This window comes from Hyaena hyaena, unplaced genomic scaffold (assembly GCF_003009895.1).
Source record: "Hyaena hyaena isolate Hyena2069 unplaced genomic scaffold, ASM300989v1 scaffold_280, whole genome shotgun sequence".
NCBI classification, from domain to species: Eukaryota; Metazoa; Chordata; class Mammalia; order Carnivora; family Hyaenidae; genus Hyaena; species Hyaena hyaena.
The window spans coordinates 1,488,363-1,505,695 of NW_024080912.1; the positions used below are offsets into that span (position 1 = coordinate 1,488,363).

A 17,333-nucleotide genomic window follows, 5' to 3' on the forward strand; every position below is an offset into this window, starting at 1 on the left:
CACTCACCCCTCACCCCCTCACTCACCCCTCACCCCCTCACTCACCCCTCACCTCCTCACTCACCCCTCACCCCCCCCCCCCCCCCCCCCCCCCCCCCCCCCCCCCCCCCCCCCCCCCCCCCCCCCCCCCCCCCCCCCCCCCCCCCCCCCCCCCCCCCCCCCCCCCCCACCCCCCCCCCCCCCCCCCACCCCCCCCCTCCCCCCTCCCCCCCCCCCCCCCCCCCTCCCCCCCCCCACTCCCCCCTCACCCCCTCACTCACCCCTCACCCCCTCACTCACCCCTCACCTCCTCACTCACCCCTCACCCTCCTCACTCACCCCACCCTCCTCACTCACCCCACCCTCCACAGACATACATAACATGCACACACACACACACACCCCTCATTCATGGTCCACACAACATCTCATGCTCTCCACAGACTCATCCTAACTGACTGACACACATACTGGGACCCACATGTCACAGCATACAGGGGTTTAGGTGGGGCCAGCCCCTCACGGGATGGACAGGGACCAGCCTGTGCACGCTCCAGAAACCCTGGTTCACAACACGTGCCTCGGATACGCTAGGGGCAGCCCCTCCGTGGTCCCGCAGCACGTCCACCAGCGCCACTGTGATGTCCGTGTTAACAGCCACATCACACGATACAAAAAGAAACCGGTGAAATGAATTGTAATAATGTTTTAATTTCATCCAATACAGCCAACGCGTAATCGATGTGCAAAGTCCTTACTGAGGTATTTTACATTCTTCAGTTGCACTAAGTCTTGGAAACCTGGTATGTATCCTACCACGAAGCCCATCTCAGGTCAGACTGGCTACATCTCAGGGGCTCAAAAGCCACCCGTGGCCAGTGGCCACCTAAGTCGAGAGAGCACAGCTCCATGGAAGCAGGTGGCAAGTGAAATAGCTTCCAGCTGAACAGAAAATGGCATCAAACCCCACCCCCACCGCACTTTCTCCTTCTCTGTCCCGGGACCACATGGGCCCGGCCTCCCATTCTCTCAGGCCACTGGCTGCTCTGGCATCAGCAGGTAAGGAGACCCGCACAAGCCCTGCCCCACCGCGAGGGCCTCTGCGCGGCCCCCACCCTCCACCCCCACCTCCTGCTCTAGGGGACCAGGGGCTGTAGCCAGGCAGGAGCGTCACCAGGCAACAGGCCTCAGGGGAGAGCTCAGATCTCCTGCACCTGCCCGCCAGCCTCCGGGGTGCCCAGGGGCGGGTGCGGCGGGGCGGGCCCTGCCTGCCTCCGGCCTGTTTACCTGTGCTCAGTCACAGTGCCGGCCTGAACCCGGCACAAGGCCCATGGAGCCTGGGGCCACAGGCCACAGGGGACAAGGGCCAGACACCCTGGCCATGGCTCTGGGCCATTGATCCAGCCCTGGCTGGCCGGTGGGGGTGGGGAGACCTTGGCCTGGACAAACAGAGGCTCTGGGGCCTGCGGGCGGCCCGACACCCATCTGCCACTCCCAGAGGTAAGCGGGGGGCCTCCAGGACAGGGGACCGGGATCGAAGAATGGCTTGGAGACAGTGTCCCTTCGGGGAGCCAGGCCTGGCTCCCCGGGGCCTGAGCCATTTGCCCTGCGCTGGGAACAGGTCTGCAGGGCTTCCCCGGCCAGCCGGCGACCGGGTGAGCGGAGGCGCGGGGACCCCAGAGCTGGGCTGGAGCGAGGCCATGAATAAGGGCAGGACGGGGGCCGCGGAGAGACTGCAGGTTCGGGGGCGGGGAGGCCTGGGTTCGGGGGTGCGGTGGGGGGGCCAGTGGACTCCAGGCAGGGACGGGGCGCAGGAGAGGCCCAGTTTGCCAGGCCGAGCTCCCCACCCTCCCTCTGCACGACGGGACGTGCCCACTGGGCTCTCCCGGGTGGGGGACGGGCCTGGAGCCCCACGCTGCATTCAACAGGGGACCCTGAGCTCCCAGGCCGGGAGGTGAATGCAGCTGGCTCTGCGCGCATGCGCGTGCGCGCGCTCGTGCACGTGCACACGTGTGTGAAGTGTGAGCGACACATCCATGAGTTTGTGTGTCCCAGGGAGACATGTGTGTGCCCGAGTGTGTCTCTGTCTGTGTAATCTGTGCGCGGGTCCATAGGGTATTTATAATGTATTCGTGTGTGTGGAAGGGACTTTCACGCACCCCCCGCCCCCCGGGGAACACACAAGGTAGCTCTGAGCCAGGGTCTACTCCTGCCGAGCAGCCTCCCTGGAAGGTGATCCCAGGGCTCTAGAGGAGACTTCCGGTCTGTTCCTTAATGCTCTGCCGCGGCTGAGTGACCTTGGGCAAGTCATTTTCTCCCCCCATGCCTCACCTCCCCCCACTGTTAGATAGAGACAGCAAAGCAAAGATCCCAGGCTGCTGGCGGCTGAAATACAGTGCGATCTGCAGCGTCACCCAGCAAGGGGCTGGCAGGACCGGGGGGATCTGGCCCTGCCCCAGGGGGCTCACTTCCGGTGGGCGGACTGAGGACCCTCCGAGGGTCAGAGAGCTGGACGGGGGTGCCAGCGAGGGGGCCAGGTGCTCGGATCAGAAGAGAAGCTTCAGGATCCGGTGTCGGTTGGGGCACGCCCCGCCCTCCTTCCAGGGGCTCACGCCTCAGGGACAGAGAACGCCCCGAGGTGACCTGTGTATTGATGGGGGCGACCCGGGAGGCTTCAGAGGAGCAGCCGCCCCTCCTGAGGCCCCCTGGGAGAGCTGCCAGGAGGAGGCGTGCTGAGGTGCACAGGGGTCAGCTGGGAGCTGGCCAAGTCAGAGGGGGGCAGCCCAGGCGGGAGCAAGGGGACAGCCAGGTGACCTTTCAGGGTTCACAGAACGACCCCTGCGGTGCTTTTCATGCAGCGCAGGCTCAGAGCCCTCCAACTGTATACCTCTTCTACCATCTTCATTGTTAGAATTGATAACCACGAAGTCCAATGTCACTGGGGTGCAACGAGGGAAACAAGAGAGTGGAGAGAAAGGAGGCAGGAGAAGTCGGCCGGGCCACGCGTGCCCACGGCGCCCACAGCTATTGGGAGGAAGCCGGGATCCTAGCGTTCCCTCGCTTGACGACAATTCTTGAGTGTGCAGCTCTGCTCTTGGAGCAGAGCATACAGCGGTGAGCAGAATAAGCCCCTATTCTGGTGCTTTCAGCCAGAGAGGACAAAGGACACTTAATATCATGCAATTTAGGTCGCGAGAAGGGCTGTGAAGGAACTTGAGCAAAAGACTCGAAGGATGGAGAGGAGCAGGCCAAGGCAAGCTGAAGGAAAAGCGTTCCTGGCAGAGGGAACAGCAAGTGCAAAGGCCCTGAGGTGACACGTACTTGCTATGGTGAAGGCTTGGGGAGGAGCTGGGTGTGGCTGCAGCAGAAGGTGGGAGGGGACAGAAAGACACGCCAGGGCCGGGTCACACAAGCGCTTGTGGGCTGTGATCTGGGCTTTGGGCTCTGTTCTAAGGTCGATGAGAGCGATGTGAGGCCCATGAGCAAGGCCCATGGGGAAAAGACCCCTAGGGCGGGTGACCAGACAGCTGGCTATTGCAGGAGTCAAGGTGACAGATGATGCCGACCTCCGGGATGATGGTGGGAGCCACAGAGGTGCCGGGAAGGGGTCGGGCTCTGGAAGCAGTTGGAAGGCAGCGCCGCAGACCTTTCTGATGGACTGGACCCTGGGAGTAACCAGGGAGGGGGGGCGCTGTGTCATAGTAAAAGACAGGAGAGGCAGGTCATCTTTCCAGCTGTCAGTTGTCACAAGGTCCCTCTCCCACTGGGCTATCAGCCCCAAGAGGACCGGAGCGAGGACGCGTATTCACCAGTGTGCCCCCCTTCCCCGTGCCCAGTGCAGAGCCTGGCACCGAGCAGGTGGCTGACAAAAATGGAGCGGTTCGGGGGGGACACGCACGCAAGCCCCAGCTCCACGCCTCCCAAGTTCTGCCTCCTGGAGGCAGCAAGGAGTGGGAGAGAGCACTGTACCAGGAGTCTGGAGACCTGGGAGCCCTCGCCATTCATTCTTTCCTTCATGTAGCAGGGCCTGTGGGTTCTCTGGGGAAGCAGGGGTGAGTAAGACACAGGCCTGTCTTTCTTGGGGGGGAAGAAACGAAGCCCAAAGCCAGGCATACTGTGGATCCAACTGCCCAGGAGAGGAGACCGCCTACTACCCAGGGCCTGGGGGACGCATCGCCAGGCTGGTGGCCTTGCATGGGGCCTTTGGGGATCCCTGAGGTCCTCAGGCAGAGGGTGTGGCTGCACAAAGGTGTGGTTTTGTGGGCCTGTGGGGTGATGTACAAGGTGGGAGTCAGGGCTACGGGACAAGGTGGGCAGCGGTCTGGCCGTGGGGGGTCTTGGGTCCCACAAAAAAGGTTCGGAGGTGGCTGGTTAGTCACGAGGGGATTCTGAGCAGGGGAGCGGTGGGAGGCGGGCTGGGAGTGCAGTCTGGTGACAGTGTGATGGGCGTGCTGGAGGAGGAGAGGGGAGACAGGGAGCCCAGGGAGGAGCCCAGGTGGGAGGTGATGGGGAACCCCAGTGACTTGCTCCCTCCGCCCCCCGCCAACTTGGACTGGATCCAGCTTGGGCCGATCTAATCTTGGGGTTCTATACAGTGACTTTGCTAAAACTGGGTTCCTCTGCGATGCTCACAGTCCTCCCAGCTGGGAGTGAGGGGCACTTAGGAAGGAGATGAAATCCATGGAGTGAAGGCCTGGTCTGGTGGCCGGGGAGAAGGAGGGGGGCCTACTGAACACCCCCAACCCCGGACTGCTCCCCTTGGCGCCTCCCCTAACGACCCGTGACCTTCTCTGAGCCTCATTTCCCCCTTCAGCATCCTGATGGTGTGTGAGGCAGCCAAGCATAGGGGTCAGGGCTACTCTGTTTGGGTTTACAGTCTGGCTCCACCGCTAAAAAGCTGTGAGACCTTGGCCAAGCCGCTCAACCTCTCTGTGCTTCAACTTTCTCATCTGTAAAATGGGGGATAATAAGAGAACTTACTTCCATGGGTCTCTGTGGGCTTACATGAGACCGAGGGTACAGAACAGCTGAACTAAATGCCTGCTGCTGTCACTTCGGTGCCCCCAAGTCCCTGTGGCTCTGCGGGTGATCCTGAAATAGCTCCTCGGTGATCCAGACTCAAGAGTAAACCAGGGGCGTGGCCACCTCTGGCAGAGGGGGGGGACCAAGGGCTCCCCTCGAGCCAGCCTATCGGCACAGCCAGCTTGTCACCAGGGACGCTGTGGGTGCTTCGGGCAGCAGGTGAGGCCTCCTCAATGTTCACGGGATGCGCACCATCCTTGTGTCCATGTGCAAACCTGCCCCATGCACACTGATGTCCGCTGGAGGGGTCTCAGCCCCACTGAGAATTGCCGGCAGTCCCTCCTCCCTTGCACTGGGTGAGGACACTGTGAGGGTCACTGTGGCTGGGTGCCAGGGACTCAACAAGACCAAGAGGGGCAACAGGAAGCAGGGGCGTAGGGAGGAGGGTCAGAAGAATCCAGCTGGGAGAACGTCGAGATTGCCGGAGAAGCCCCATTTTCAGAGAACGCACTGTACAGAAACCCAAGACACAGCCCTCCCACCCCCTCACCCCTCCACACACATCTGGGGACGTATTTTAAAGCCACAGTGGCCTTTATGGATGTCGTAAGGTGAAACTTCTCAGTGGTCTAGCCTCCTCGCCCTGCCTTCTCTGTACCGTGGGAAAACCTGCCTGAGAAGCCAAATACCACCCAGAAGTTTCCTTGGGGGGTTCCGAAGATGCGGCCGCAGACCCAAGGCACTGAGCTGCAACATTCGGTTGTTAGGAAATCATGATTTGTTAATTAACAGCTCATTTACAGGAAGCAGCCCAGGGTCATGGCAGGGAAAGGGAGACAGACCCCCCCCCCAGGGGGCTTGATCCCCACTTTCCTGCTGTGTGACCCTGGGCCACTGGCTTAGCCTCTATGGATTCAGGCTTTTCATCTGCAAAACGGGGCTGGTCATGAGCGACAGAGATTCAAATCACATTGGGAAAATGAACCTAGGAAACTCCCCGGACTGAGGCGTTGCTGTGACCCTCTGGCTGTCAGTTTCCTCTGCTGTCCAATGGGTACAGAACCTTGAACGGTGTTTGGAGGTTTGAGCAAGACGAGGAAGAAGGACGCAGGGGGACAGTGATCCCCACGTCCCTGGGTGACCAGATTAAATGAAACGTGTTCCATAGACCCGCGATGAATTTTAGTTTGTGCCTCCTCTGGTGCCAGGGCACTTTCGGCTGGGTGGGGAGACCAGAGGGGCACACTCCTGAAAGGGCGGGTGTCTGGCCCAGCATTATACTGCCTGGGGAGGGGGGGCTTCCGGGGAAAGGTTTAAGTGAGTGGAAGGCATCAGTATTTCGGGAGAGCTAAGAGGAAGGAAAAGCACCTGATTGATGGAAGGCCAAGGGCACGAGGAGCTGGTTCATAGAAATTTGCACTTCAGGTACTCCAGCGTGGGTACAATCTCGGGGTGGGGTTGGGGGGGCTTGGGCACCGAAGCCTCCATCTGTCCTCGGACCGCAGAGAGGCTGGTATGGCTGCCAAGGTGTGGTTTCTAGAGCCACCGAGTCCAGTTCTGCTCACCTTCTGGAGCGAGCTGCTCAAAGAGTGGCCTTCCGACCCTAGGCGCTGGCTCGGTGCCCACTCTCCCCACTGCTTCCCGGAGCTGCGGACTTCCCACGCAAAAGGCAGGGATGCCGCCCCCTGTACCATGGTGGAGCTTGGCAAAGCTCCCTTGCACATGCCAGGCCGTTTCCAACCCGGGTCTGTTTCCCCACCAGGATGCCCACGGCCGAGGCCCCCCAAGCAGCCGGCGGACAGGGCGACGGAGGTGATGGTGAGGAGGCGGAGCCGGAGGGGATGTTCAAGGCCCCCAAGGACTCCAAGAGAAAAGTCCGGGACTGCCTCCGCCTGGCGCCCCTGTGGCTGGCCCTGGTCGTCCTGGCCTCCGTGGGGCTCCTGCTCTGGTATTTCCTAGGTAACCTGTGGGCCCGTCCAGGAGAGGCGCCTGGGGAGGACTTGGGATGGCGATGGGGTGGGGTGTGTACCAGGATAGACCAGAAGTCCAGGCTCAGCGCATGCTGTTCACTCAGTGTGAACTCAGTGTGAACCTGGCCAAGGCACTTCCTCTCTGAGTCTTCCTTCTGTCCCGCGGTCCCGGGGCTCAGGCCAAGCGCCAAGTGCCCCCCAGCTCCCACCAGCTGGGGGAGGAGGATCCTCACCCCACCCGATTCTTGTGAACCAACAAGCAGAAGGAGCGTAAACATTGCCTCCACTTGCCTGAAGCCCTCCTGGGTTGCCCCGGGGCTCAGAGCCTGGGGGCTCTGCGGGAGGAGGCCCAGTGGCACAGGCGGTGCCCAGCACCAGTTAGTCCCTCTGCTTCCTTGAGTCTAACCCGAGAGCTTATCTAAGGTGGGGACCACAGCGCTGTCACCTCTGGGGCTCCAGGACCCGGCATGAGTGGGGCTGGAGTGGAGGGAGATATGGGACTCAGATACCCAGGGGAGTGTCCTTGCACAAAGATGGCTTTCATACCCCAGCTGCCACACTTGCAATTCAACATACAGGGAAAGGGGATCTAGAGTGTCCAGAGCAGGCGGCCAGGGCCCCTCCCTTGCTCTGAAGTTTGGCCTCTCCCTCTGGCGTCACAGCCCTCATCCAGTCCCCTGGAGACCCGTGAGCAACTGGCCCATGTTCTGGGTCCATTTGTCTCTTTCCATTCATTCATGCATGCATGCATGGATTCATTCATTCATCCTTTTGAGCATCTACAGATCTCTCTCTAAAACCAACGGAGGCTGTGCCTTATTCCTGCAGCTCTTGGCAATGGGAAGTAAAGGATAAACCACGTTAGACGGTGCCGATGAAAACACTCCCCTACACTGAGGAAGACTCGTGCATTCATTCATTCACTTATTCAGATCCAAGCACCTCATGTGCAGCGGGCTCTGTGCCAGGCTCTGAAGATAGGCCCCTGCCCTCACCAGAAAGCATGGCAAGGGCTAGGACAGGGGAAGGTGAGCGGCTAAAGAACTGGAGTGGAGACGATGCACCTTGCCCAAACCATCAGAGACTTCCCATCAGCACTCTGAGCAAGTTAGATAGTATTCTTACTGGCTGAATCTCCTGGTGGAATTTCAGGCACTTTGAAGGGAATGGGCACCCGCTATGGAGCCGGCATCAGAGATGTCAGCCTCGGCCCCCCTCCAGAGGGCGTTGGGGTAGGGGGTGTCTAGAACCAGGCCCCGGGCCCCGCTGTTAGGGAACCCAGGCTTGACGCCAACGTGCTGGCAGTGACTGAGACTGTGAGTCTGCTCAGAGCCAAGTGACTGCGACTGTGAATCTGCTCAGAGCCAAGTGATGCGGGTAGGCTGGGGTGGGGGTGGGGAAGCTGTGTGCATTTCACCACTGGCAGGAACCCAGTACCCCAAATAGCACAGAGCTGCTGAGGCCTCGGGGATAATTAGTCTTCAGGGCAAACCACAGTGTCGGGCTGGAGGGCCAGGCACCTGACTGCCAATTGTCTTTCTTTGAGGAGTCTAATTGCTCCTGATTACGCTCTGGGAGTACATCGCCCCTTGGGGAAGGGGTGCTCCCTGGGGCGGGGGAGGGGAGGAGGGCTCCAAAGCCTCCAAAGGGATTAAGGGTAAAGGAGGCTCTTCTGGAGCTATTTGAAGGATTCTTCCTGCCCAGGCTTGGGCTGTGCTCTGGGCGCTGGGTGAGGAGATGGATCTGGAAGGGGAGACAGACAAGGGGCTTATTCTCCTGGAGCAGGAGTAGCCCAAAGTGAGAAGCCAAGGACTGGCAGTCTGACTCTGGAAAGGGCCCAGGAGACGAGAGGTAGGGGTAGGGGCTGGCCTCTCATGTGGGTCGGTCCTGGGTCCTGGGGTACCTTCTATGTATGGTGGGGGCCCTTACGACTGCCCACCTGTATTTTCCTCGTGCTTTCCCCCTCTGCTCTCCTGGATGAGCGTTGGTGCTTTCTTTTTTTTTTTTTTTTTTTCTTTTTAAATGGTTACTAATTTTTGAGAGAGAGAGCACGAGTGGGATAGGGGCAGAGAGAGAAGAGAGGGAGAAACAGAATCTGAAACAGGCTCCAGGCTCAGAGCTGTCAGCACAGAGCCCGATAATGGGGCTCGAACTTGTAATGGCAAGATCATGACCTAGGTTGAAGTCGGACACTTAACCAACTGAGCCACCCAGGTGCCCCGCGTTGGTACTTTTTTCCCCAAACTTCTCCCATCCCCACACACACGTTGCCTCCTGCTTCAAGGAGGAAAAGCTGGAACCACTCCAAAGAGAAGCCCCCTAGATGCTGGCCACATACCCTCCAGAGGCACCCTGTGCGGTGGCCCGGCCCCAGCAACGGCCCATCCCTGTACCAACAGACCCATTTCTCTTGCACCAAATCCCGCGGGTGCCCCCCATTTCTCCGCTCCCCTTTGCAGCAAACTCCTTGAAAGACCCGTCTCTAATTCTGCACCCCCAGCCTCTCCAGCACCCTCTCCAATCTGGCTCCCCACCCCCGCCCCCGGCAGCGCTTGCCAAGGTCGCCAGTCGTCAAGTTGCTAAATCCAACGGCCAGCCCTCTGTCCGCCTTGCACCTGAGCCACAGCAGCACTTGACCAAGCCCCTCACTCCCTCCTCCTTGAAACCCTCTCCTCACGTGGCTTCCAGGGCGCCCCAGATTTTCTTTCCCCCCAGCTCGTGGCTGCTGCTTCTCCTCCATGTCCTTCGCCGGTCGAGGGCTCCCCTTCTCTCTACTCCGCCTTCTTTTAGGGTCTCAGCTGGCACCCCGGCTTCAAACGTCCTTTATGCCCTGATGATTCCCAAATCTGTCCGTCCAGCCTGGGTCCCCCTGTCACCGGGGGTTGCCCTCCGCCAGGATGTCTAAGGGCACCTCAGACAGCAGCACGCCGCTGTCCCTCGTTTCCTCCAGACCTGCACCCCCACCCCACTCAGGGGCCATCCCAACTTTCCAGCTCCTCCCCCTTTGCCCCCCTCTTTTACACCCCAGCCCCAATTAGCCAGCAGACCTGGCCATCTCTGACTCCAGACTCTATGCTGCCTCCAGGTGGTCACTCGTCACCGCCTCCACCACTCAGCCAGGTCCAGGCTCCGTCGCCCCTCGCCTGGCCACTGTCAGTGGACGACTGTTGGCGCTCCCCCCTCAATGGCCGTGGGTGCCCTTGCTCCCTTAGAGCCCCATTCACACGATAGCAAAGGGATCGTCTGAGAAAGCAGATCGAAGCACCTAAACCTCTCACCTTAAACTTCCCACAGCTCCCACCTGACGGTAAAACCCAAGTCCCGCGAGGGACCCTGTGTGGCCGTCCTTCTCCCCCATCCCATCTCTCCCTGCTCTCCCCTCATTCACTCTTTGTGTTCCCCAAATACACCAGATGACCTGCATCAGGGCCTTTGCACATGCTGGTCCCTCTGCCTGGAATGCTTCTTCTGTAGGTCAACACGTACCTTCTTCCCTGGCCACCGCGTCGCAACCCCCCTCACCCCTCATTTCTGCACCCTCTAATTTGTTGCCTAGTATGCTTGTTAATTGTCTCCCTTTCTTGCTAAACAACCATCTCTTAAGGTCAGGGTGTTTTTCCTTCATTGTTTTATTCACTGTTATACTGATTGAGTCCTGAGCGCTGACATAGTAGGGTTCTCAGGTACCATTTGTTGAATGAGTGAATGAATGAATGAATGAATGAACAGGGGCATAAACCCAGGGCTATGAATCTGGTAAAGCGAAGGATGCACAGAGGTGCAAAGCCATGAACTTGACCTTCTAAGCCATGTGGGTTTCTTGGCTTTCGTGTCATCTGTGTCCTGGATCAATTATTTACTGCATCAGTTTCTGAGTCGGAGCCTTTGGGACACCATCCATCTACGGGCCCCTTTCCTCCCTGTCACAAAAGAAACTGAATGACGCGATGTCAATGGCTGATGATGGTGGAGGTGCCTCGAGGGCCCGAGATGCTGGCCCCTGGGCTGAGGGCTTGGGTGGCGTCGGGGAGACAGGAGGCTCCCCTGGGCTGACCTTGCTGGTTTCTCCTCGGGCAGGATACAAGGCAGAGGTGACGGTCAGCCAGGTGTACTCAGGCAGCCTCCGCGTGCTCAATCGCCACTTCTCCCAGGACCTTGCCCGCCGGGAGTCCAGTGCCTTCCGCAGTGAAACTGCCAAAGCCCAGAAGATGGTAGGGAAGGGCTGCGGGGAAGGGAGGGAGTGGACAGGGGTGGGGAGGGGAAGGACCCTGGTCATGCCACACCGGTCGGCACTCGCTGGGAGCAGAGTCCTGTCCCGGACACGATGGAAGGCGATGTAGGATGGGGGGGGTGGACAAGTTGGTGGACTCTGGGGTCAAATGCACTAGGAGGAAGTCTTGATTGTGCGACTCACTAGCAGCGGTACCTTGGGGAGGTCGGGGCAGTGCAAGGGTGCCGTCAGGGCCCAGCCACATCCCTTCCCCCCTCCAGGGCGATGGTTTCCTGCCCTGGGGGTGGTCTCAGGCTGCCAGCACCTTCCACCCTCGGGCTGTGGGATGGCACCTTGCCCAGTAGGGCAGGCCGGAAGTGCTGAGGAGTAGTTCTTCCTGGGAGCAAGCTTCAGCCATGAGAGATGGCGTGGGTGGAAAAAATACCCCAGCTCCCTTGGCCCTGGGGAGGTGACAGCTCTGAGGACGCCCCCAGCGTGTCCCAGCTGCCCACAGCCCTGTCCTCCTTCACAGCCACATCGGCCGTCCCCTGCTAGTCGGTCACCCTCCTGGTGTTCTCCAGAATCACCCCCAAAGAAGCCACTCCCCCCACGCCCGTGGCTCGGGGCTTGCTTCTGGGGGACGTGCCCAAGGCTCTCTTTCCTCCTCTGCAGAGCAGATAACAACAGTGTCTGTGCAGGGGGGTGTGGGGTTGAAGTGGGATGGTGAGGACGCTATTTCCACGCTGTTCCTCGCAAGCACACATCCTGCCGTCGGTGCTGGACTTGAACATGCACCCCACCCTACCAGCTCAGCTCCCGTGACGGGTGGCTGGGGGGGAGGGGTGGCCTCAGAGCCCGCTGGGGCTTTGCAGGGTGGAGGGGGGACTTCTGACCAGAGGGACAGGGGCCACTGGTGGCCGGGTGGAGGCCGGAGCTGGCGGAAGGGGCGGTGTTGAGGGGCGATGCCTGTGTATTGGGGGAGGGGAACAGAATGGGGGCAAGTTTGTTTTCCCCGCGTGGCCACTTATCCGCTGGGTAGCAGGGCTACCGAGAAGGGCAAAGGGCACTCCAAGGTGGGAGGGGGTTTCTGCAGAGGGTCACGAGGGTGCTGTCATTTCCTCTCCTTTTAGCTCAAGGAGCTCATTGCCAGCACCCGCCTGGGTCCTTACTACAACTCCAGCTCAGTCTATTCCTTTGGGTGAGTCGCCCTGGGCCCCCCAAGCAGCCCTCACTAGAACCTTGGACTCAGAGAAGAGGAGGGGATGCCCGAGGCTTCTGATGCAATCCCCTTGCTTTTAAAAATGGGGACACTGAGACAGGGAAAGGAAACTTGGCTTCCCACGTGTGACTTCCCTTCACGGGGCTCGGTTTCCTCATCTGTAGAATGGGCACAGTGCGGTGGTAGGGATCGCGCCAGACAGTGGCCGTGTCGCGTGCTTTGCCAGGGCCTGGCACGTGTTAGGTGAGGCCATGGTTGCGGCAAGAGGGGGGGTGGCCCAGCTGACCCAGGCGCATCTGGCTTGGGTCCTGTATCCATGCGTATCTCGCGCTTCCCGGAGGCAGAGAGCACCTCCCTAGGGATGAGGTAGGAGGTTTCCAAGGGAACAGCACCTGGGAGGTAGTAAGCACCCGGGGCAGGGGGGTCGGGGGGAGGGCATGAGCCAGGCTCAGAGCCAGATTTCAGGCCCCTTCCCACCCCTCTCGCTTCTGCCTGCCTTAGGGAGGGCCCTCTCACCTGCTTCTTCTGGTTCATCCTCCAAATCCCGGAGCACCGCCGGCCGATGCTGAGCCCCGAGGTGGTGCGGGCACTGCTGGTGGAAGAGATGCTATCTACGGCCAACGGCTCGGCCCCCGCCCCCTACAGGGCCGACTATGAGGTGGACCCCGAGGGCCTGGTGATCCTGGGTCAGTACCGGGGAGGGGGGTGCAGGGCGGGTCCGGGCAGCGGGATGCAGGCTGCCTGTCCGGGGCTGGGTGCTCTCAGGGTTGGGGGGAGGGTGTAGCCCCGGGGACCGCTGCCAGGCAAGGGGTTGGGGGTCGGCACTCGGGGTAAATCTCAGACAGGCTGGCTCTGATGGTCACCGCTATTTTTATTTTTGGTTTTCATTTTGTTGTCCTTATTTACCTTGGGTCTTTTGTTTATTTGTTTGTTCGTTTCCTTTTAACAGAAGCCAGCGTGAAAGACATAGTTGCGCTGAACTCCACGCTGGGTACGCGCTTCGGTTTTTCCTCCCCACTTGCCTTTGAGTTGCTGTTTTGCTTGGCTTGGTCAAGGGTCAGGTGGCCACATGGCTTCCGGGGGGTGTGGGGAGGAGAGGCCTGGAGGGACCCAGGGGCTGCCTGGTGGACTTGGAGAGGAGCCCTGAGCAAGCCTTGGGCCCACGGGGGAGAGGTGGTATTGTGCACCTGTGTGTGTGTGTGTGTGTATGTGTGCATGCACACGTGCACTCGTGTGTTGCCTGTGTGGGGCGTGAGAGTGAGCAGCAGGCTGAATTACACATAAACATGAATCTACTTTTTTTTATCATCGAACTCAGTGTACTCACAAGCTACTGTTCCCACTAATAGTAGGAAATACTCTTGCCAATTCGAAGTGTATCAGTCACTTTGCATTTTTTTTTTTTTAATTTTTTTAACGTTTGTTTATTTTTGAGAGACAGAGACAGAGCATGAGTGGGGGAGGGACAGAGAGAGAGAGGGAGACACAGAATCCGAAGCAAGCTCCAGGCTCTGAGCTGTCAGCACAGAGCACGATGCGGGGCTCGAACTCATGGACCACGAGATCATGACCTGAGCTGGAGTTGGATGCTTAACCGACTGAGCCCAAGCCACCCAGGTGCCCCCACTTTGCCTTGAAACCCTGGGCTCTTGGAGATATTTCTGTCACATTCAAGGGTCCTCTCCTCACATTTTCCTTCCCCTTCATACCCAGGCTAATCTGCCCTGTCTTCCGACCCCACTCCCATGCCCTCCTGCCAGAGTCACCTTGCTTTTCTCCAAGAGGCTCCATGGTCTTCCTCCTGCACCCTGGTGGGCAAGGAGCACTGTCCATCTTGTCATCTGTGTGACTGGAGACACCTGCAGTTGTGCAGTGCACCTCCTGTGCTACTGTACCCTGCGGTCCTGAGCATAAGCGCCTAAATTCCCAGAGTCTCCTTATAGTACCTTGAGTTTCTACCGAGAGCTGAGGCCATCAGCCCCCTCTTAGTGAGAGAGGCAGAATTTAAATCATCCGCATACCCTCTCTTACCTTCTGGTGGGTCAAATGCTCACTTCTTCGGGGGATGGTGGTGATGAGGTCAAAGTACAACTTTCAAATAGCTAAAATCACAGTTGGATGGATGGATCGATCTACCTACCTAGCTATCTATCTTCCACTGTGCTGGCACTCATTCTTCCTTGCCCTTGGTCTTGGATGGGCCTTTCTGATGCCCTTGCCTGTGCTGGCTGTCCACGTGTCCTCAGGTTTCTGGAAGTTGTTTTGTAATTATGTGTATTTGGTTCAGTGCACATCCAGAGTCCCTGCTCCCTGAGGGCACAGTGTCTAATGGGACGAAGTGACAACTCAAATCCTTCCCACAGGCTTTTTGAGCATCTACCCCGTGCCAGGCCCCATGCCAGCTCTGGCGACATCAGACGACCGTGTCCTCACCCCTGCTCTCAGAGGAGCTCTGAGCCCATGAGAGAGACAGACAAATAAGCAGACTCTCCCAGCACCAAGCACGGGCGCTAGAGTAGAGGTCCCAGAGGCAGTGGAGGGGGGAGCCGTTCCGCCCTGGGGGCAGATGGACACCAGGGGCCACAGTCCAAAGCAGAAGAAGGGACTCTACTCTAGAGGGAGAGAAGAGTTGCGCCTGCCTGAGGGGACGGGGTGTCCTGGATGCCTTCACGGTGCTCAGGCAGCTGGCTCAGGCATGGGAGATGGGCAGGACTCCCTCAGGTCACAAAGAGGAAGGGGCGCTCTGGGCGGAGGGGACAGTGTGAGCAAAGGCCAGGCGAGGAGCATGCACCAGACATATTCATTTGCTTTCTCTCTATGACCAGAGGTGACAGGGTGCCCAAACATGTGTCTGATGACTGGCAGAAACCAGCCCGTACCTCTCGACTTAATTAGCCTCAATTTAAAAAAAAAAGATAATTATTAAAATGGCAAAAGCAAAACCTCAACTTGGAGCAAGATTTAAAGAAAAACAGCCAGGAAGAGCCAGGCAGCTCTCCCCAGGGGCTGGCTCAGGCAGATCAGAAGCCCCGTCTCTCTCCTCCTGTGCCTGGCGTCCCCCCGCTGGGGTCAGGATGGCCAGGACTCAGGATGGGGGGGGGGGAGCTGAGCAGCAGTATCTGAGCAAAGCACGCTCCCCTCCGTTCCCTCACTGGCGCTCGGAACCACCCAGAGAAGGAGGTGGAAATGGGACTCTCACTGTTCATTTGCCAAAACGGAGTGGAGAAGCAACTGAGTCACGGGCTGATGAGAAGGTGATGCTGGGCCTGGACGGAAGAGGGTGAGCCCCCCACACACCAGGCTGCCTCCCACCTCCGGGGCGCACTCCCACGTCCCTACTGCTGCTCGGGCTACGGGGAGGTTTTGATGACAGACTTACGCTCCAGGGGAGAAATTGTTTGTTCTCTGCTGGTCCCTGGAGCCGAACTCAAACACAGAGTAGGGGCCCCACCGACTGTGGAGGGTGAGCGAGCGCAGGGATGCTAGAGCAGTGGAGGGGGCACTGGTGTGCCCGTCCCTGGCACTGCCCTCACAGCTCATGGATTCAGCGGAAGACAGGAGGCGCAGCGGGGTGTGGACCTTGGCAGGGAGCCTGTGACAGAGAAGGAGGTGCAGGGTGAATGCAGCCAACAAGACGGGCTGTGTCTGAGCCTCAGGTGGGGCCGGCGGAAGGGTGACAAGTCACCGCGCTTTCTCCCCAGCTCCCCCTTCTCCCTCCCCCCACACCCACCGAGAGAACAGTCGCTACTATGTGTACGTAGCACCCGCTCTGTGTGAGGCACTACACTGGGTACGCGAACATGCATCATCCCTAAGCATGTGACAAGCCGCAGGGTGGCGTCACAGCCCCCATTCTACAGGGGAGAAAACCAAGCCCCCTGGGGAAGGTTTGGCAAACCCGGGTCTGTCCCGCCCAGGTCTGTTGTGGGGAAAAATAATGGCAACTATTTCATGGGGCTATTAAATGAGGGGGTGAGTGGGGTGCCTGGGTGGCTCAGTCAGTTGGGCATCTGACTTAGGCTCAGGTCATGGTCTCAGAGTCCACAGTCTGTGGGTTCGGGCCCCGCGTCGGGCTCTGTGCTGACAGCTCGGAGCCTGGAGCCTGCTTCGGATTCTGTGTCTCCCTCTCTCTCCCTCTCCCCTGCTCGTGCTCTGTCTCTCTCTCTCTCTCAAAAAGAAACATTAAGAAAATACTTTTAAATGAGGTGGTGAGTGTACGACACTTAGCTGCCCTCCCCCCAGGCATGCCTCCAATGCTTAATAAGTGGAATTTGTTTCATTGCTGTTGTTGCCTTATCATCAGCTGGAGCTCCCTGCCTCTGCCTGGGGCTGCCTCGCTGCCCTTTCTCTCCACCTGAAATGAAACCCTCGCCCTTCCCCCTTATGGTACAGCTACCTTGCTGGTCGCTCAGCCTCCTCAGAGTGGCTCCCGGCGGTCAGAGGAGTCTGTGATCCAAACCCAGCCTCGGCCCAGTCCTGCCTAACCTTCCGTGGCTCCCCATGGCCACAGGAGAGAGCGCCTCCTCTCCTGGGCGTGATCTGCGCCCCGCCTCCCTTCACCAGCTTTTGCTCTTGCCTCAAAGTCCCCCGGCCTTTTGTGCGCACGTGTGACCCTGACCCGCACCCCCCTCCCCCAAGTCTTCCCAGCCTTAGAGCCCTCACTTCCTGAGCTATATACCGCTGGGCTCTGTATATATCCTTGCCGTTCTTAGCGCTCCCGGGTAGTGACTGGACCTTTCCCTGGTACTCGCCTGGCACGGAGAAGTCAGTGAGTGCCACGTGAGTGAATGAATGGACCAGTGAGTGAGTGCGTGGTTGGGGAGAGGCAAAAATGAGCCGGGGACGCGGGAAGACAGGACACAGCACAGCTGGGCTGATCCCCAGCCAGCCGGTCTTCCCCATGCCACCCCCGCCCTGGTGAGGACCCAGCCGG

The 17,333-nt window shown here is 59.4% G+C and overlaps 1 protein-coding gene across 1 annotated transcript in view; it reads left to right on the top strand.

Moving 5' to 3' along the window:
* Window positions 1-6,764: 6,764 nt before the first annotated feature.
* TMPRSS6 (transmembrane serine protease 6) overlaps window positions 6,765-17,333 on the top strand; it is a 30,790-nt gene continuing 20,221 nt past the window's right edge. The window contains exons 1-5 of the mRNA XM_039246081.1: window positions 6,765-6,960; window positions 11,049-11,182; window positions 12,312-12,379; window positions 12,902-13,086; window positions 13,350-13,391. Of these exons, the coding sequence (XP_039102012.1) occupies window positions 6,765-6,960; window positions 11,049-11,182; window positions 12,312-12,379; window positions 12,902-13,086; window positions 13,350-13,391 (625 nt within the window). The remainder of the gene's footprint in view (window positions 6,961-11,048; window positions 11,183-12,311; window positions 12,380-12,901; window positions 13,087-13,349; window positions 13,392-17,333) is intronic.